Source organism: Oryzias latipes, chromosome 10, assembly GCF_053564925.1.
Source record: "Oryzias latipes strain Hd-rR chromosome 10, Olatipes_Hd-rR_3.1".
Lineage (NCBI taxonomy): Eukaryota > Metazoa > Chordata > Actinopteri > Beloniformes > Adrianichthyidae > Oryzias > Oryzias latipes.
In genome coordinates, this window is record NC_136246.1 from 20,492,289 (window position 1) to 20,513,336 (window position 21,048).

Genomic DNA, 21,048 nt, shown 5'->3' on the forward strand with positions numbered 1-21,048 from the left:
CTCTGAAACAACCAGAAAATATCCTGAAACACTGAATAAGAGAGAATAATTATTATGGGGAACAATTATCAACCGGATGAATGAATGACTGATTAAGACCGGCCTCTTGTGGAAGAAGATGCCCCCTCGCACTTAACTGATATGGGAGGAAGCACTGGCTCCTGGTTTTAAGACACAGAGAGAAACTCCTAATGTGGGTTATAAAGTAAAGCTGTACTGTACAGTCAATTGCTCTTAATTAAGAAAAAAGCTATTTTGAGCAGTATTTCAATGCTCTTAAATGTTCTACAAAGCCTTTGGTGAGTAAGGATCGTGACGGACATTCTTCGGCCGGGGTGGTTCTCTGTATATTCGCGGGTGTCTCTGGTCCTTAACCCCCACAAATATGGGGGCATACTGTATTAGAAATTTACCTCTGTGTTTTTCGCAGGACTGTTGGCGCAGAGTAAGCCCACCCCCATTTCCTATCATCCCTCTATTTACACTTTCTGACTAGCTTACACTGCCTCAAACCTCAATCTAACGTTACCAGTCCAAAAAAAAATAGCAAGCAGTATTGAAGCTATCCAGCCATACAGTTTTGAGCTAGATGCCGACTCAAATGAGTAAAACAAAGACATACATGGATCTATTTGTCTGCAAGTGGATGCATCACAAAGGAGCGAAGCAGGGAGCTTGTGGCTTGCCGTAGTATCTTCTATGTCACAGCTTCAGGCCTTTTCCAACTTAATTTTTTTGTCTGCTCGGGATTCACCACGATTTGACTAAAGAAATACTCAATAACTTTAAGCTTAACTTTCGTTATATGTCTCCCCCATTATGAGAAAAATGCCACAAGAACATGTTAAAAACACCCAAAACACAATTTTCATTAAGGTTTGAAGACGATGCAGGAAAATTCAGGTATAACTTCACATTTTGTCTCTCTGAGTTTCTTTTATTTTTCTGAAAGAGTTCTCGTGATAACAAAAGGAAAAAAAGTTTTTTGTTATAACCCTTTTGGACATCTGTATGTTTACAACACATTATGATAGCCAATGATAAAAAAAAATAAAAATAGGACTGTTTTGAAAATTCCCCTCTTAATGTATTAACAAGTTAACTAAGAGTTTAGGAATTTATTTATTTTTTGCAAGTGATAATGTACAAAATAATACTGATGTTGTGAAATGTGAAAAGTTGTATTGTGATTTGATTTTGATTTGATTTGAAATAGTTTATATCAAGCAATCAAATAAGAATAATACACAAAAACAATACAGTCATCAGTCATACATTCATACAATGATGAATCAAACACACATTACATTGTGCCAGGTTGTAAAAAATGTTGCTAATTTTTAGTCTCTAGTCCCTAAGAAAGTAAGACCAACTAAAAGTAAATAAATTTAAAATAGTTGAAATTTGTGTGATGATGTGATAAACACATTTAATAAAAAACAAACAGGACAGATTAACAATAACTAAAAATCATTCTCTGGATTTTTTTAGTCAATAGTGAAATGGTTTTTGGTGTGATTCTACAGATTTTTTTTTTACGGTTGATTAAAATGAGCAATGATGTGAGTCATGCCACTGTGTGTTCTGGCAAAGAGGCTGTGCCGTCACACAAACTTAAGTCCTACAATCTTTACCAACCACACATTTTGTTAGCTTTGGGCAGTTTGTCTGTTTTAAAAAGAATTATTTTTTGTTATGAAGTGTAAAAAGATCTTGTGCTTCCTGTCTGTCCTCCATGGATCAATGACTAGGCTAGTAGAAAGGGAAAGTCACTCGCTGATATCTATAGATTACAAGAAAAACGACAAACTCTTAACCTTTACAGATAAGAGCTTCTTCGCATATTTCTTAATAACTAACAAGTATCTCATTATTATTCAGTTTGATACAAGACTGTATTTAAGATTAAAAACTGACCATCTTAAGCAGGTACTTAACTTGATATTCTGAAAACGCATTCAGTGGGGATCATCTTGTTTTTGCTTTCCTGCAAACATAAAATCGTAGCTAGAACAAACAGATATGCTACAGGAGAAATGCAGTTTGGGTTGTGAACAGCAAAAGAAACCGATAGAGCACAACAGTCGAGTAGAATGAGGTACAGGAGTTTTCTTTTTAAACTGGTTTGTGGGGGGAAAATGACTCTTGGCCACATCAAGTACATTTGCTCTGTGGTTTTTAGCCTTTATCTAAGTATTTCCCAATTTTCAACAGGGGGTCTCATTATAATGTTGCTAAAAGTGTAAAATGAGAGATGACTGGCTTTAGAAAAAAGGCTAAGTACAAGATAAAAGTAGAAACTGCACAGTAGCAAAATGTTCTAAATATTTCAAACCGAATAAAAGACTCCTGACAGGAACTTGTGGGTTTTATCAGATAAACATGCACATCTGTAGGAAACTACATGATTTGCTTATGCTGTCAGATCACTACCGTATGAAATTACAAATGAACTGAGGCAGAAAGTGGATTTTTTTTTATAATTTTTTATAAATAAAAACTATATAATGATCTGATAGATCTAAAAAGATGATGGTAAAGAAAAGAATATCTAATCTTCTTTCTGTAGTTCTAGAAAACTACAGTTCTCCTAATTGCTAATAATTCTGATAACTGCTGTTTAATGGGGAATTCTGCATAACCAGGTTTCTGCAGACTCGAATGTTCTATTAAGAAAACTAAACACATTGTTCAAAGGTAATGTTTATTGTAAATTGCAATTGCTGTTTTAAAATTCTGTTTAAGTAGACAAAGCCATTTTTAAAGTTTCGTCTCTTTTAACTAACCCCCCAAAAAATCTATTTGTAAAAAATGTCTTCGTTTTTTTTTTGAGGTCTTTTGTCAAGATGATTCACATTTTTATTTAATGGGTGAGTGTTTTTGTCGGTGCCTTTATCGTTTTTTCCCTTTGCTGGATGAACATCTTTATTTAAATCCACAACAGACAATTTCTTAAATGTCATGATTTAATTCATTGACATGCATGTACACAAGAGGAACAAAACAATCTGTTTAAGGTTGGAAATGAAATGCTGGTCTCTTTTCCGGGCAAAAAAAAAACAATAAAATATGGTCCCTGGGCCATTTTTGCTTAAAAACTGTATTATAATCAACAAAGTTTAATTATTATTCATTAGTAATTTGGAAACTAGACATTGCTTTGAAAAAAATACCAAAACTGTAATTCTTTATAGAGTCAACAGACTTTACTGTGAATCTAAAGAGCCTCTTTCAACTATACAGCTGCAGTTGTGTCATCAAACAAATGTAAAATAAATCTTTAGCTACATAGTATTGTGAGATTACTTAAGCATATATCAAATATGTTGGACTGAGCAGGAAAGGAGGAAACCAAACATATTTTTTTCTAGTGATTTAAAATGTAAAAATAAGCAGTATTGCCTTTTATCATCACTGGTTGCATTGATGCTGTGCATGGAGATCTTGCTTTCATTTTAATGCTATATCCTGCAAAAAAAATCAATTTACGTTTGTGAACCCAGTGTGTTAGATGCGATAGTTTGTAATTAATTTCAGTTTCCCCTTTTAGTGCAAATTGAAGGACGTCCTCATATACGTTCATGCAAAAACTGGCTGCACTAACTGTTATCTTCTGTAATATATCAATTTATTTCAATATTCTGTTGGTTTGTAGAAACATTACCCAGCATTGGTGGACTGACTGCCAAAAAGTATCTTGTGGGTTGTCAGAGACAGGCAGTGAGTACTGTTGTCACTCTTGTTATGCCAGTAGGAGAAGTTGTGTCCAGGCTTGGTTGAAATCAGACATCACCAGTGGAAATCCCTCCATGCAGAAAAAAAAAGCTTTAAAACATCACTGTGGATGAAAGGTTAACCAGGCTCTGGTTCTATGAGGCTGGATTGGGAGTTGTATTTTTCCCATTAACCTGCAGGACTGACTGCTTTAAAGAAATTTTGTTCTGGTGAGCCTCATTGATCAGGGAACTGTTTAAGCTGTATTAATAGTTGCACTCTAGATTAACTCTTAGGCATCTGGGGCTGGTTAATCTGCTGCCGGTTGTTAGTTAAGAGCTCAGTAGGTAATTTCATTCCACACTTAGACCCAGGGTTTTTGTAATGAGTATTTACATCTCCAGTGACTCAATGAGCCTGTTCACATGTACAGCAAATATACAATTAGGGTGGGGCTACACAACCACGATTAAGTAACCCGATAAAACTAATTTTATATCCCAATAACACCATACGTGATGCTATATAGAAATATAGCAATTTTGTCTAAAACATTTCATTAATAGTTTATTTAAAATTGTAAAGTAAAAATGCTGTTTAAAATGGTATACTACTTAAGTTTATTCTGTGCTAAATATTTCTTTTATTTAGAAACTTTGTTTAAAGTAAGATTATTTTAATGCTAACATCTGCCATTAAAATAAGTGAATGTGTAACAAAAGCTCACTTCATGTACGTTTCTGGATGTTTCTGTAAGGCCCAATGGCATCACCATATGCTGCTTCTGCTCAAGGATAAAATAAGTTTGTCTTGTTGGAGTTTGTTGTTGGATCAGTGGATGGTATACTTCATAAATACATTTTTTCTACTTATATCTATACCAAATCCATTGAACAGAAGTGGCCACTTTGTCAGATACAAGGTATTTTGTTTGGGTTGACTGGTAATCAATTTTACAGAATTTCTGGCCTCGAAACCCATTCATGAACATTTTTCTCCACATTTCTTTGTACTGCCTTGTAAAGTACATTTTGATGTAAAAGTGTACCGTAAAAAGCCTAATTGTGTCATAAATGACAAAGCTTCCTATAAAATGCTAAATATTTGCAAATGTCTAAACCAAATGTATTGTCATTCTCCCCAGCCCTATATCCATTTATTTCTTGGATTTTTTAAGAGTCTCCAAATTTTACAAGTGACAATACAAAATAGGTATTCCAATGTCCTCTATGCAATAACAGCAAGGGTGTAATAATTAGAAATCGTGATAATGTGTAAATTTCTCTCAGAATAGTTAAATGCCCCATCAATATTCAGTTTTATATCTATGCACGACATATAGAAATTAAAATATATCCGAGTAAACTACTGTTTGCTCCTTGAGGAATAAAAACACAGTTGGGATAAAGAACCTATTCATAGACATCTACTATAGTTGTGACGTTTACCAAGAACAGACCAGGGAACGTTTTGAAAGGATGGAACTTAGAACATTTGACATGTTGGAAATAAATCAGACATTGTATTCAAAGCATGGAGACCAAGATTTTCGAGCAGCTCAGTTACTTGTTCACCTTTTGTTCCAGGAATCATCACCTCTTTATCAGAAACGCATGTTACAGCAAAGACTGCACAATCTTTTTTTCCCCCTAAAAAATTAAATTTGCAGGTAATAGAGCTGAGGAAACCAAAAGCACCAAATCAGACTCAAAGTTTTGCTGAAATGACAGCAATGTTCTTTGCCCTTTTCACTTTTATTAGGATAAAAACACTTTAAGACTTTATCATCTTCTTTTGTGGAATGTTTTTGTATGTATATATATTTTTAATGTTATACGATTTATTTCAACCACCAGTCCAGCGCCTCTTAACTTTTGCTTTAGGCCGCTTCTTCGGATGCAGAAACGTCACATCACCTGCTGATGATTGTGTTCATTTTAGGCAGTGATCCCACACAGGTTTTCAAGCATTGACCTTCCATTCTGTTCCATTTAATCCTTTTATCTTCTTTCCTCTACTTAAAACAGTTACTGTTTAGTAGTAGTAGTAGTAGAAGATGGATCCTGAATTGTCACAATTGCAGAACAATATTTTCTGGCTGGACCATGGTTTCTCCTTATTGGCTATGGTTAGAGTAGCAGGTAGGGTTTTGCCGATGGATGATGGTATCGTCCATCGTGATGGGTGACTGACATCCCGATGGAGAGACACCATCGTGATGCCACGTCCCCGCCACGCTGCGAGTCGACACCATAAGACGCGGTTACATGTGAAAAATATCTTGACCGGATCAATGGTCGGATTAGAATTCAACTGTGTACATGGTTCCAGAAAAATGTTTTCAGAATATAACAAACGTTCACATGGGTCACATTTTCGGTCGGAATAAATCATTCGCACATGCGCAGTAGGGTTTGAAAAGCCAGAAGTGGATATCAGTTCCGCCGAGCGGCTATTTTCTTCTCAAACTTTATTGAATGTAACAATTCAATACAAACAATGTTGCCGAGCGGCTTTATACATTGATATGTCAGCTCGGTAATATACAAGACGATCTTCTAAACGTGCTTTTAATAATGTTACGATTATTATGAAACGCCTGTTCGCTCATCGTTTTATTTTTAATCCGTGTGGTCATTGCTTTTTCTGTTGAAAAACGGAGCCGGAAAGAAGCCAGAATTACAGCAGTATGCTAACACGGGCTAACAACATTAGCTTTGGGTGGTGCTGCAATCTGCATCTTGGCTGCATGTAAACATGTGGGAATAACATCAGCCTTTATTTAGTCGGGACACGACTCGAAACACAAATCCATGTGATTGTTTGAACGATTTCTAAGGACTGAGCGGCCTTTCTGCTTTGAAGCTTACACCGCCCCAAAGCGCTGTGTGTGTGCTCACGATCAGACACACGCTTTTAGACCCGGTTCTGAGTTCGGTAGCCCGTTCCCCTAGAGCTGCGGAACGGATCGCAGTTCTAAATCTCCCACATACCGCTCATGTAACAAAGCACCCCCCCTTTCCACTCAAACACAAAGCTGTAAGTCTGCGCTCCGCCGGTCCACTTGACTAGTGAAGTGCAGGAGCGGACCATTTCTTTTCTAGTTTGTTTTTTACTTTTTTTGTTAAAGTCACTTCCCTCAGTTTATACTGGATAATCGCGGATGAGTCATTAGTTGGGAAATAAAATAAATAAAGTAATAAAGTAAAATAACGAATAGCAATTATATAAGACCGAAATATTAAAAATAGCCCCCCCCCCCCCGACGATATCATCGTCCATCCTAATGGTTGACAGCAAACATCGGCAACGGCCAATTTAAGGGACATCGCCCAACCCTAGTAGCAGGCAGATACCCTGCTGACAGTAACCAAAATTTAACGTTTACCAGCCAGATGCCCAGTAGATGGAACACAATCTGCAGGCCAGGTGTAGTTTTTTTTTTTCTAGCCTAAAAAATGTATTTTAGTCAGGTCTCGCATTTTACACCTTATCATGTTATTTTATAATGTATTATGTTGAATGCAATCAAAGAGGAAGCCACTACATAAATTAAGACATTGGAAAAAGAAACCTTTATCTAGAAACTTTTTGTGAAGGAACTGCTTTATTGATTTCTAATTCCTAATGACTTCTTGCTTTCTATTCTTGGTGTTTTCACACAATCCATGAAGTCTGGGCTCCTGCTCTGTACAGAACATGGTCCATGTGCCAAAGTTTTACAACCTTATTGAGGTCATATGTACTGGTAGAAGATCCCCAACTTTGTGGCTAAGGGCTTAGATTGGACCGCCAGTTTGTTTTTACGTGTTTTATTGTGTTGAAATTGTGTCGCATTCTGTTGACATATGAATCAGTTCAAGAGCAGTTAATGAGAATCATAGTGTAGCCTTTGTCTTACAACAATAATAATACTAGTGGATTACATTTATCTGCGCTTTTCCAGACGCTCAAAGTGCTTACAGTGTGTCTATTATTCATTCACTCCTCATCCATACTTGGTAATGACAGCTGTGGCTGCCAGTTCGCACCTACGGTCCCTCTGACCATCACCGGGACATTCATACACATTAACACACCAGTGGAGCCACACTGGAGGCAGGGAGGGTGAAGTGTCATACAGTTATGTTAGCAGGGAGCAGAGTTGATATGAAAGACTGCTGTTCTCTGTGTCAGAATTAGCCGATAAATGTTGATCGCATAAATGGTCAAAGAGTGTGTTATTTTGGCGTGGCTGGTGACATCTTTGCTGTTAAAGGGTTAAAGGTAGAGGACCTGTTCACAGCAAACTTTCTGCTCTGTACTTTGCTGGAAACAGTGGAGTAGTTGCTTACGTTCTCTAGCTGCACTCAAAACACTCCTTTACCATTTTTGACTTAGCACAGTAGCTATGTACACCGATACAGTAGGTGGTTGTTTTTACCACATCTGTATGCGGCAAAACGTGTCACTGCCTGGATATGTCATCACTATGTGTTTACAGTCCAGCAAATACTTAACTTCAGCCCCAGGCTAGATAGAGCCCTTAGTAATGATTGAGTCATGATCTGAATTATCTCATGGCTTTAAATAGTGTCAAACTTAAATACACAGTGAGCCAAAATAAAAAGAATAGTATAAGTCCAGGGCTGGAATAGTTCAACATTTATTGAGAATTTGTAAATGATCTTAGTTGCTTGAATTTAGTCTGCAATGAACAAAATCAACAAAGAATTTTTTTTAAAAAATAAGTCCTAAAAGGTGTGTGTGTATGTGTGTGTATATATATATATATATATATATATATATATATATATATATATATATATATATATATATATATATATATTGTAATTTCTAATTAAAATTTCGCCAGTGGTAAGAAACAAGAAAACGTATAAATAAATAAAGGAAAAATGTGCAAATAGGAGAAAATTAAAGCTCTGTTTGGCACATTGTGATGCTTAGTAGTTGATACTTGAAACCGGTACTGACGAAGCTTAATGGATAGTTTGTAAATAGAAACAAAGTCTTTCTAGAGCTTTTCAGGATTTGAACTGACATTTTTTTTCACTGGCTAAGAACAGCCACAATTTAATTTCTTGTAAGAAAAAATAAAAAGTCTTGTAGCAGCAATCAAAAAGAAACATGAATTAAAGGTCAGTTACTTACATCTTGTATAGAAGTTCATTAGCGTTAAGGCCTGTTCACACCGGGACGAATTTCGCCGGCGATTTTCGCCGACTTTTAACGCCTCGTGACTAGATAGATAGATAGATAGATGACTTTATTAATCCCACAATGGGAAAATTTCATTTATCTGTGGCAGCAACACGACATTCAGAAATAATCTATATAATATAACATCAATAAAGGACATCACAAATTACATTTATATTAGATAATTAAAAATATTACTAAAATTATTATGAAAAATTATCAAAAATGAGATTCTTATTAAATAAAGAAATAAATATTAAATAAATACAGCTGCAAAAGTGTAAAAAACATGGGGTCTGCAAAACATGTAAACTGTAAAAAAAAAACATTACAAATTTTTTCAAAATACAGAAATAACTAATGAAGTTCACACCAAGAACAAAAACAAACAACTGTTCAGGAACAAAAAACAATTTAAAATTGAAAAACAACAACTACAACAAAAGTAAATGAATCAATGACTAAACTAAACAGAAAAACACCCCTGGGACCGTGGAGTGTCACTTTGACACGGTGTTGTACAGTCTGATGGCTGTGGGGAGGAATGACCTGCGGTAGCGCTCCTTCTTACACTGAGGGTGCAACAGTCTTGTGCTGAAGGAGCTGGTCAGCGCCTCTACAATTTTGTGCAGGGGGTGGGAGGGGTTATCCATGATGGATGTCAGCTTAGCTAACATCCTCCTGTCCGCCACCTCCTCGATGGACTCAAGTGTGCAGCCCAGGACAGAGCCGGCCCTCCTAACCAGTTTGTTAAGCCTCTTCAAGTCTCTGCCTGCACTGCCCCCCGCCCAGCACACAATTCCATAAAGGACCACTGAGGCCACCACAGTGTCGTAAAAGGTCCTCAGCAGCTGTCTGCACACGCCAAAGGACCTCAGTCTCCTCAGCAGGTGAAGGCGAATCTGCCCCCCCCCCCTGTACAGAGCATCCGTGTTGTTGGACCAGTCCAGTCTGTTTGTTCAGGTGAACACCCAGATATTTAAATGTGTCCACGACCTCAATGTCTGAACCCTGGATGTTCACCGGTGACTGTGATTGTGATTGACTAAACAAAGGGCACCAATGTGAGTGTGCACACCGACGCGAAAAAACGCCACGCGCCAAAGCGTCAAAAAAAAAAACGCCTCGGTTTCGTTTTTTTTCTTCGACGCGTCGCGTCGAAATCTATTCGACCAATGAGAAAGGCGCTTTTGCACACGTGTCTGGAGCTTCTGAAGTTACAGTAAAACACAACTTGGGGGCGCTCAAACACAAAACTGCCTTGCTGAGCACACATACCAGCGAAGAAGATAGACGCCAAGTAGCGACTACACTGCCGCAAAGAAATAATGACGGACATTCTAAAATATCCCCTTACCAAGTACCAGTTGGAGCTACTGATGCTTGAAATATTCATGTTTTCTTTGTATTATTCTGACCAGCCAGGGCTCCAGACTAACTTTTTTCACTAGCAGCACTGTGGCCCCTAAATGAAAATTTTAGGGGCACAACCTGAAAATTTAGGGGCGCATACCGTAAATCAACATGCAAACCAGATCTTCTAATTTCCACTGTATTATAAATACACTAAATAAAATAAATAAAGTAAATAAATACTTTAATTATAGATGCAAAAATTACAATCTGCTTTTTCAAATTCAGTGTCAGATTTTATTCTGCACTTTTGAAGATGCAACAAGAAGGTAAACTGACAGCAGCATGGCTGTCATGACAGAAAAAATAGTAAACAAAATACCATAAATTTAGAATAAAAAAAGTTTTTAGTAACAAGTGATTACCGTAATAACCTTTCGGTCATTTCACAGTTAAGAACAATACTTAAATGTATGTAAACATTAGGGGATGGAAATTCATGTTGGCGACACCAAATACGTGCAGCCAAGATGCACAATAATTTGAGATCACCCAGATGGACGTAACGCTGCACAGATCACCTGGTGTGAGACATATTTTTGTTTTTGCTCTAACATCAACTGTCAATCAAAACCAAAATATCACCAGAAAGGGGCGGAAGCAAGACCCCAACCTGACCAAACACAGCTGGAAATTTAGTACTGAACTGACTGAAAGCTGCCCTACAGACTACAAAACAATGCATTATGGGACATGCGTCCTGATGGGTTTTTGTAGTTCACAGATCAATTAAAATAATTTAAAATACCAACTGATTTAAAAAAGGCTACATACATCACAAAACATTGAAATAATTATAAAAGATGTAATATCACAGATCATACTTAGGGGGAGAGGCATAATTATTAAATTGAATGTTAAGGACAACTCCAACTTCCTGTTGCAGCTTCGCCTTCATGGCTTCCAAGCAAGTAAATACTAAGAAAAAAACTTTCAGTTGGTTTTTACCAGGCTTATTGTCTGATGTAATGTAAAAAATAATAAATAATAAATCTTTCTTAAATTTAGCACAATGCACATTTGACACTTTAAACAGACCTAATGGTATGCGGTAGGGATGCAATGATACACTTTCCCCACGGTTCAGCTCACTGGTGTAACTGTTTAAACCAAGAATTTTGACATCCCTAATGATCACAAGTTTAAAATGATTACATCATTGGTCGTGTCTGATCTGCTGGCCTCTAGACATTTGTGGTTTCTGTTTTGTCTTTAGGGGGTGACTATTGGGTCACATTTGCAGTGTTTTGTCACTTAATTGACACCTTAACACAACCCGCCACTATTTACGCTCAAGGCACAAACGAGTCAATCTTGCGACCTGGGATTTGTGATGCAGCGCACTCTGCCAACCAGCCAAGCATTTCACTCCAGAGTTCAAAACGAAAGGGATCGCTGCCTCTAAAATAGTTGTACTTTGCTCTTCAAAAATTTTACTGCTCAGAACAAATGATGTGCTTGTAAGTCCAGGGACAGCCAGTACTGTTTGACTGCTGATTTACTTGCGTTTACATGAATAATACAGAGGATAGGGGCAGACGATGATTCACAGAGAAACGCCAGAACATCTGCTGGAATTTCAAAGTAACTGGAGTAAACTCATGTTCTCTGCTTGGAGCTGCTGTGCTTCTGCAACATGCCTGGTGTGACTTCAAGTTGCTCCATGCTGTGTTTGTAGGGCTGGGTACTTTTAAAATGGTAATTTATTTTTTATTTAGCTGTACTTGTTTGTTTTTTTTTGGCTTAATTTGAAAAAATAAAATCTTGTATTAATTAAAAAAATAACAAAGAAGGTTATCTTTCTGTCATTTATAGGTTTTAGATAGTAAATACTTAATAATAATTAAAAAAAAATACATATGTCTATGAAGACGTAACACGTACGGTGTTATTGGGATATAAAATTAGTGGGTTTAAAGGTTGTCACCTGGACTTGGTTTTTAAAGTTGAAGACGTTTCACCTCTTATCCAAAAAGCTTTGTCAATTCTGAAATAGCTGGCAAAAGAGCTGGTTTTTATGTGCTCATGGGGGAGGAGTCAGACCTGAAACTGGATAGCATCGTCTACTTAGACTACATGGATTTGGGTCGTTAGGAGTCCTTCGTCCTCAGCTGGGGTTGGGGCGCAGTAGCTACTCTTCACAAACTGGTCATTTCTTTCAGCTGTTAATAACCGAGGTGAAAGTGGTTCAGTTTGTTCGGGTTTCGGAACACTGCTGTAGATTGATGGAAGAATAAACCTGAGACCACCATTCTTATTAAGAAAGGGTTTCTCTTACTTGACAAAGATGGCTTCTTTCACTCCTCGCTCAAACCATCCTTTTCTCTCTGGCTAAATTGGACTTCACATCAGTGACCATGTATACTGGAGTATATAATCTTAAATAGAGAAAGAGGAGATTCTTTATATGAATATGTGTAAGTTTGGAGTTCTTTAAATCAACTTAACGTAATGTTACCTCAACCGTCTGACAGTTACGGTTACATGTGCAAAATATCTTGATCGGATCAAAGATCGGATTAGAATTCAACCGTGTACATGGGCCCAGAAAAACCTTTTCCGAATGTAACAAACGTCCCTATGGGCCACACTTTCGGTCATTTGCACATGCGCACTTCTCTTTAAAATAACGGAAGAGGAAACGAGTCTCGGTGTAAAAAAACTGAGCTGCCACATAGCTCAGTAATATACGAGATGATCTTCTAAACGTGCTTTTATTATTGTTACGCCTGTTCACACATCATTTTATTTTTAATCCGTGCGGTTGGTGCTTTTTTTTGTTGCTGAACGGAGTTTGAGAAGGCTAACACGTGCTAACAACATTTAGCCTTTCCATAAGGGAAATGCCGGAATCTGCATGGCTGCACGTAAATATGTGGAATAATATCAGCCTTTATTTTGTCGGGACACGACTGGAAACACAAATCCAGGTGATTGAACGGTTTGTAAGGACTGAGCGGCATTTCTGCTTTGAAAAGCTCACACACTGCCCCAAAGCCCGTGTGTGAGCTGGCAGTCCGAGATCTGCCCAAGCAGCTTGCTAACCCAGAGTGGCATGACGGATCGCAGTCTGAGTCTCCCCCACATAGCGCACATGTAACAAAGCATCCTCCCCGGCTGCTCTGCTCAGAAACACGGTTCGCTCGGTCTACCGGCACCCGAGGCCGGACCGCGCAGGGTCCAGACGTCAGGGAGCACAAAGCGCTCCTCCCCGGCACCCCCCTCGCGAGGGTGTAAGAAAAGGGAAAGGCGAGGAGCCAGCGGGGCAGGGCTCCGCGCTTTGCCCAGCAGCTGGTCGGTCCTGTTTGAGCTCCAAAGCCTTCTCTGGAGCAAAACACCATCTATGCATGAATAGGGGTATGATGATAACCATGTCACCGCACTTTTTTTTTTTTTTTTTAAGTTCTGCATATGGTGCGTGATTAGAACTATAATAAACACATTAAACACAGTCATCTTTGCTGATAATTTACTCTTTCTGCTAGTCCTGTGTTCAGACTTCAAGGATTTCTAGGGGAAACCTTTTTATCAATGATCTCCTTCATTCCCTGCACCGCGCCTCTCGCCTATTGCCGGCGCGCGGCTGTCAATTTCGATTTCGATGAAAATCACTACATGTTTTGTTTGGAAACTATTTTGCGCAGCGCAAAGTTGCGTGTCTGTATAAACAAAGGCGGAGCCTCCTGCTCCGTGTTCTTCATGCGTGTCAGGCTTAATGGCTACCGGAAAGGTGACAGAGTGTCTGCAGTCTCGTTTATTACTGGGCAATATATAATATTCTGAGAAGATGTCTACCAGAGAGCACAGGTGAAACTCGCGTGCAGCTCAAGAGGAGTCCGCTGCAGAAGAATCAACACGCACCCCCAACACACTTGTGCACGCGCCTTCCTCCTACACATGCGCTGACAGACATCCTCATAGTCATTCTACAACACCTATATAGTTAGTTCATTAGTTAGGTAGTAGTTAGTTGTTACTGGTATTTGTTATTAAGAATAGTGCTGGTTCATCCCCGCAGTGATCAAAAATCCCACACGCCACAGCTCTATGCATGACGTTAAACCAGAGCAGTAGTGACAACGGATCGGAATGAACCGTTTACATGCACAACGATCGGATCAACAATCTGCATAACCCACCTATCTCGATAGGAAAGCAATTTTGATCCGAACGAGTCTGATCGGGGCAGACTATTCTAAACGGCGTGTTTACATGACGCATTTTTCTTCCGATCAGGCGTTCTTTCCGATTACTTTTGTCCATGTAAACGCAGCTAGTATTTGTGTTTCGGCTGAAGTTATAAACTTCTTTTCTGTGTTTGTGACCTGCAGGTATTTGTTGAATTTGAGAATGCATCGCAGCAGTGCTCCTGGGTGCAGGTGTATGACGAGGGGGTGAAGGCCGTGCTGGTGGAACACTCCATCGTATGGGTTAATCGGAATGATGGTAACACGACAGCTGGAATTCCTATGTCCGTCACAGCCTGGCCTGCTTTGGTAAGTAAATGCTTACATTGCAGTTGAACCTACAGAAGCTGTGTTTAGCCATTAAAGCTTTAAATTAATTCATTTACTTTAGAAAGCACTAGTAAACAACTGAGGTGGTCTTAAAGCACTAAACAAAAGACAAAAACCTCCAAACTGAGCTTTAATATTTTTGACTGTTATAATCCAGTTTATTTCAGATAATTCCAATAAGATCTGATTATCTTAGTTGTTAAAAAATTACTTACATAAATGCCCAATGGATTACAACGGAGGGATTTCGGAAAGAAATCAGTTACTGGGCACAAAAAAGGTGATGGGGAAGAAGAAAACTGCTTCTAAGTGGATCACAAAATCTTTCAAAATGTTTTTTAGGACAAAAAAACAAACAAACTAGTGATTGCAATGGCAAGAAACCAGGGAGAAAGTCACCAAACATCTTAGTGCCTTCATGGGATGAGATAGCATAATAAAAAAAAAGTCCCTGATATATCTATTGTTAAAAGGAAATACTAGTTAATAATTACAGCAGTGAAAGAGTAGAGACATGAGCATAAAAATCCCTTTAACATCTGTTAAACCACAATACTCTTTATGTCAGTACCTACAACAGCAAGAGAAGATAATAAATGTTTTCATTTGGAACTGCTGCTATGAAGAAAGCAGAAAAGAACCTAGAGAAAAAAGTTAGTGATTGGAACAAAACATACACATTATGGTTAAGAAAGACAGGCCAATACGATCGGGGAGGATATTGAAAACCCCCTAATGCTACCGATGAACTATGATAAAAGCTGGTGCTGGTGTCCCCATCCTGAACTGAAATATGAAGCTGATTCCACAAAAGCTCTTTAACTTGTTCTAGTCTTGGAATTCCTTAAGCTGCGTTCACATCGACTGCATTTTGCGCGGCAGGTGCGTCCAGTTTCAATGTTTCAAGTCAAGTCTACAGACGTGATGAGAGATCCTTAGATAGATAGATAGACTTTACTGATCCCGAAGGAAATTTTAAGTGGCCAGCTGCCCACACTTAAAAACACCATCATTCCTAAAACAAATAGAAACACCATAAATAGATAAAAATATAAATGGATAAAAAAGATAAAAGCAAATTTGAACTATTCCTAAAAACAAGTCAAATTTCCCAGAATTTCAGCTTAATCAAAAACTAAAGTAAAAGTAAAAGCTCTCAACACAGAGTGTTGTGCAGTCTGATGGCTCATAGGACAAAATACTTTCTAACTCTGTCTGTGGCACAGACAGACTTAACGCAACACTGTTTAATAATGTTAGGAACCACAGTGTGTGAAAACACGTCAAGTTTTTCGCTGTGCGGTGCATTATTTCCAGAGTTCCAATATCTGAACTTTGGCAAAGTTTTGCATCGCATCAACCAATCGGGAATTTTAACTTCGGTAGTGATGTGTTGTTGATGTAAACGGCGGCTGAAGCACAAAACCAGCACGAAGGAGAAGCTGTTTGTTCTTGTCCCAAACTTTATGTTTTTACATTTAAAGCGCTACAAAGGTAAAAAAAAAAAAAGACCTCTACTGACCAATGCGGTTGTCAAACCGAGATACAGAAGTACCACTGAAAACGTTTCCTGTAGTAGATGGTGAACCTCACCGTACTGGACACTCTTCTGAATAATCTCAAGAACCCAAACCTTCTGACATTCTTATCCATGTCTTTGTAGAAACCCTTACTATAAATGAACAAACCATCCATGTCTTCCTTAATGTACCAATGAGTTTGTAAAATAAAGCTTTATTAGTAGCTCCTCCCACATGTGTCAGGAGCTTCAGGTTCATGAACATACTTTTTATTTATTTTTCAAGCGTATTACACTGAATTTGATGCACATCAACACAGAGGCGGCGTGCACAAATTTGACACGCATATCGCGTTTGGTGTAAACGGAGCATAAGATATGACACCCCTATTATACTGTTCACCTTTAGAAAAGAATGGTTAAGGTGTTCCATTAATCCTGTTGTAAAGCTGTTTTGGTAAACATTGAAATGATGTTTCAATGTTCAGAAAATCTTTCATCTCATTGTCACATTAACAGAAAATCAGAAACAGAAAAAAAAACCTTTGTTTTATCTGTAAGGTTGTTTTTAGCATTAATTCCTTATTTCATTTCCAGGTTTTTCATTCGCTTGTGGATAGAGTGGGCTTAGGATCCTTGGTTCCTGTTGAGTATTTCGGAAGCAAGAATTTTGAGTTTCTTCCTGACAACACAACTGTCCAGAGATTTGAGGTTTGCAGATTTGTGTTTTACTCTAAAGATTTGAAAGTTTTTAGTTAATTGTGGAACCCATTGAACCAACTTGTGAAGAACACAGTACATTGACAGAAATTTAATTTTTTATTTTCTAAAATATCGTTTTAGCTTTGAATTGAAACACTCAAAACTTCTCCTTGTTAAGCATAAAAACATAGACTGTTTATAATTTCAGAGCATATGTTTTAACTTGAACTTTTTTAACCATTACAATAGTACAAATGTTTTTGTTTTTGTTTTTTTTGCATTGTTATTGTTCTTCTGAAATGTTTGTGTCTTTTTCCAGGTTGATAAAGATCTGAGACATCCTCTTCTGTTGGAGTATCCGGCTCTGCAGGCAGCCGTTTCCAGCTGGCGCTCCAACTTTGAACTCCAGGATATCTTCAGAAAGGGTAAGACATTTACATTAATTACCAAATAGAAAAAAATATATTTTCAGTTATACCTAAAGAGGAACCAAAAACTTTAATATTTTTTATTATTTTATTTACAAACAGTCTGAACATTACAGTCATTTTACAAGCTGTCACATACAAGACTCCTAAAAGAATAAAGGAATTGTTTTTTTTTTTAAATATGAACTTTTTTTTTACCTTTAAAACGGAGGAGATTCATTGACGAGGTCAACAGCCAATCGGGACGCAGGACACAGTCTGGTGCACAGAAAAAAAAGCATGCAAAATTGCACTGAAAGAAATACTAATACTGCAATATTACAAGGGAACACTGTACAATTTAATTATTACTTTTTCCATTGCAAAAAGTTTCCTTTGTTTGTGGGTAGTCAGTAGTTAAAAGACTGTTCTTCTGTTTTTTGGGTTCTGGTTCCTGCTTATATTCTGTTTCAGGTTTACTTTCAATGGGCTATTTGTGGAAAATTTGAAATTATTTAAAGCATGTTTTTGTGTAAAGTTTTTTGCTGTCTAATTTATGTGTAGTTTGAACTTTGTCGCTATCAAACTCAGCCTTTTCTCACTGATTTTGTTTTCCAGGGACTTACAGCATTAAAGGCCGCAGAGTTCGTGTGTACCAGCCTGAGTTTGACGGCTGGGCCTCCGGACTGGTCTCGCAGCATGACCCTGCTTCCCATATAATGAAGATTGCTTTGGAGGAGGTACATTTCTGCTTTCTGCTTCATATTTGCCATAAGTTATGAATATAAAACATGTGAAGAATTTTAAATTTGTTTATTCTTTTTTTTGTAGAAAAACAGCCATGAGATGGTGGACCCCCGTGTGATACATGTCATGCTTATAGAAGAAGAGGTACTTTTAAATTGAAAGAAGCCTAAATAAATTCAAAATCACATTTTCATTTAGATTATTTAATGTACCATAGAGCATCTTTGTTCACAGTTTAAAACTCATGGGGGGAAAAACAATCGTTGTAATTCCAGAACATGTATAGGTTCAAGGTTTATTTATGTATTTTATGCATTACAAATATAGATTGAATCATGTACAGTCCTGTTGGGTAAAGTAACCCAATCAATTGATTGTGACACAAGTAGGTGAAGTCATCCACAGTTTTATTTTATTTTATTTTTTTGTTCTGTCCAACAGCTGATCAGCAAGCAGATCAGAGCTGAAGGCCTCTTGTGTTGGACTGATTTTACTGTTACAGTTGTGTTTAAGGATCTTCAGACACAGTGTATATTTGTATTTGAGGCTACGCTTGAACTAGACCTGCAATACGATTGCAGCAACAGCCAATAATATGTGAATTCTATTCAAAGCTGTTGGTAATTCTGAATGTTTTGAACCCTAAATCCTGACTGTAAAAAGGACAAATGTTGTAAAACAGATGAGAAATAACAAAATCAAGAAATAACTAAGCCACATTCACAAGACCGAGTCAGAAGTTACTCTATTTAAAACTGCTTGATACAGTTTGTGTCATCTAAAAGAATTCCTGATGTGTTTCTTCCACATCAATTCCTTCTTGAATTCTCCTTCAGATTGGTAAGAATGGACAACGAAGGAAGGAGAGTGAAACGGTAAAAGGAGATGGCGGGCGGAGACGGAGAACTTCCTCAGAGGGTGAAGAGGACTTCAACTTGAAGCGATTTAAAGGAGCTGGGGAGTTTCAAACGGACGCACAGAACTGCGAGGACTCAAGAAACACCCCAGTGGACGGGATAGGGATCTGGGCCACAGACGGTGCAGACAAAGTCAACAAAGCAATCAAGAACGGAAGCCCCTCAGAAGGAACCTCTCCTCAGGGCAGAGTGTCGTCTCCAAACGCATCACTCCAGACCAACCAGTCCAACACTACTCCTCGCAGTCTGGCTCACGTCAAAGAAAACGGTCGCTCGCTCCCCACGCAGGGAGCTTCCGACTCCTCCAGCCCAGTCACCCCCACCCCCACTCCTCCTCCCCTGAAACCAGCTCCTTCTCTTTTCTCTACTACATCTTTTCCCTCGCTGGGCCAGATGCCAATCCTGGTCCCTGGAGCTCCAGCTCCAAAAGTTTCCCCCTCCCAGCAAGCTGAGCAGGAGGACGCCTGTCAGACGTCTTTCTCGAAAACATCAGCTCTTGTTTCTCCAGGACCTGTCACTATTTCCTGGTCACAGGACAGTGTACCCAGTGTGGCGCTTTCTTCATCTGTGGGGTTTAATCCCAAAGCCACCACCTGGGGAGCCTTAAATGAGGTGAGACGATCCTCATTGTCTTTCATCAAATACACATAAAGCTGGATTTGTTATCGGCATTGTAATTTTTCCATTTTCCTTTCTTTTAGGGATCCAAAACCACATATAACTTCAGTTTTCCTCAGGCTGCACCCACTGCTGCTCCTGTGTTTGGAGATGTCACCTCTCAGACCAATGGAGCTCCCACCACCACCTCCACCTCCACAGTCACCCATGACACTCCTAGGTCCTTTGGCTTCGGCTTTAGTGGTTCCAGTAAAGAAGCTCAGACTAAACAAGACAAGAATCTGTTTTTCCAGTGCATGACCCAAACTCCTGGCAACAGCTCAAGCATAACTCCGGCTCAACCCAAGGACACAAATTACTTCACCTCAGTGTCTGAGAGTCTTGGTAAAGATCCCCCCAATCTCTTCAATGCTGCAGCTTCACCTGAAGGACTGAAAAAGCCTGAGCAGACCAAAGTGCCTGAGGTACAACCAGCAGGAAATGGTGTCTTCAACAAGTCATCAGTCTTCCAGGGAGGCTCTGCAGGAGGGCGGACTTCCGGCCTAAGTGTTGGAGGTCAGAGTGGTGCAAGTGGAGCCCAAAGTGCTATTAAGAAAAGTAATAATAATGGGACATCCTTAGGGGGCGTAGCCCCACAGTCTAATTTTAAATCCACAGACTGCCATCAGAATATATTTCTCCAGGCCTCCAAAGAGTCTGCTAATCCGTTTCTGGCATATGGGGATAAAAGCCCCCATACCTCTTTTGCTGGCCTCTCTGGGACTGAGTCTAAGTCTTTAGGAGTGGCCTTGGACAGTAAGCCTAACCTGTTCACTATGGCAGAACCCCCGAAGGGGATCCTTTCATCCTCTTTCCCGGCATTGTCTTCTGCTGCTTCAGTCAGCTCTTCCTCCTCCGCAGCTTCTTCTCAGACATCACAGAGTGAGGGAATTGTAGCAAAAGAGGATGAAAGAGCTGGGGAGTTGCCCACATCCACCTCAAGCGGGCCTTTGTTCGGAAGTACCGAGCCTGGTGAAATGGAAGACATGCCCGCAGCTTTTGATCCGAGCCAGAATTTTTCTCTAGAAGAGAGAGGTCAGTCATCTAAACACGACTCAGACTCCAGCAGCAACAGTGACATTTCAGACCTCAGTGAGAACGAGGACGGCCTTGAAAGAGGCGACGTTACCGGAGGACTCGCTCATTCTGCCAAGGATGGAACCATTCTGCAAAAGGGCAAAATCCAAGGGGCCGCTAAGAGTCGGCCTCGCAACAAACCCTTCAAAGGTAATGATGCTCTTTCTTCGCCAACATTA

The 21,048-nt window shown here is 38.9% G+C and overlaps 1 protein-coding gene across 2 annotated transcripts in view; it reads left to right on the plus strand.

Annotated features, from left to right (window-relative positions):
* kdm3b (lysine (K)-specific demethylase 3B) overlaps positions 1-21,048 on the plus strand; it is a 33,750-nt gene that overhangs the window by 1,828 nt on the left and 10,874 nt on the right. For both annotated transcript variants that reach the window (XM_011480268.4, XM_004073483.5), the window contains exons 2-8: positions 14,658-14,822; positions 16,960-17,073; positions 17,384-17,489; positions 18,090-18,211; positions 18,303-18,362; positions 19,055-19,747; positions 19,837-21,019. In XM_011480268.4, the coding sequence (XP_011478570.1) occupies positions 14,658-14,822; positions 16,960-17,073; positions 17,384-17,489; positions 18,090-18,211; positions 18,303-18,362; positions 19,055-19,747; positions 19,837-21,019 (2,443 nt within the window). The remainder of the gene's footprint in view (positions 1-14,657; positions 14,823-16,959; positions 17,074-17,383; positions 17,490-18,089; positions 18,212-18,302; positions 18,363-19,054; positions 19,748-19,836; positions 21,020-21,048) is intronic.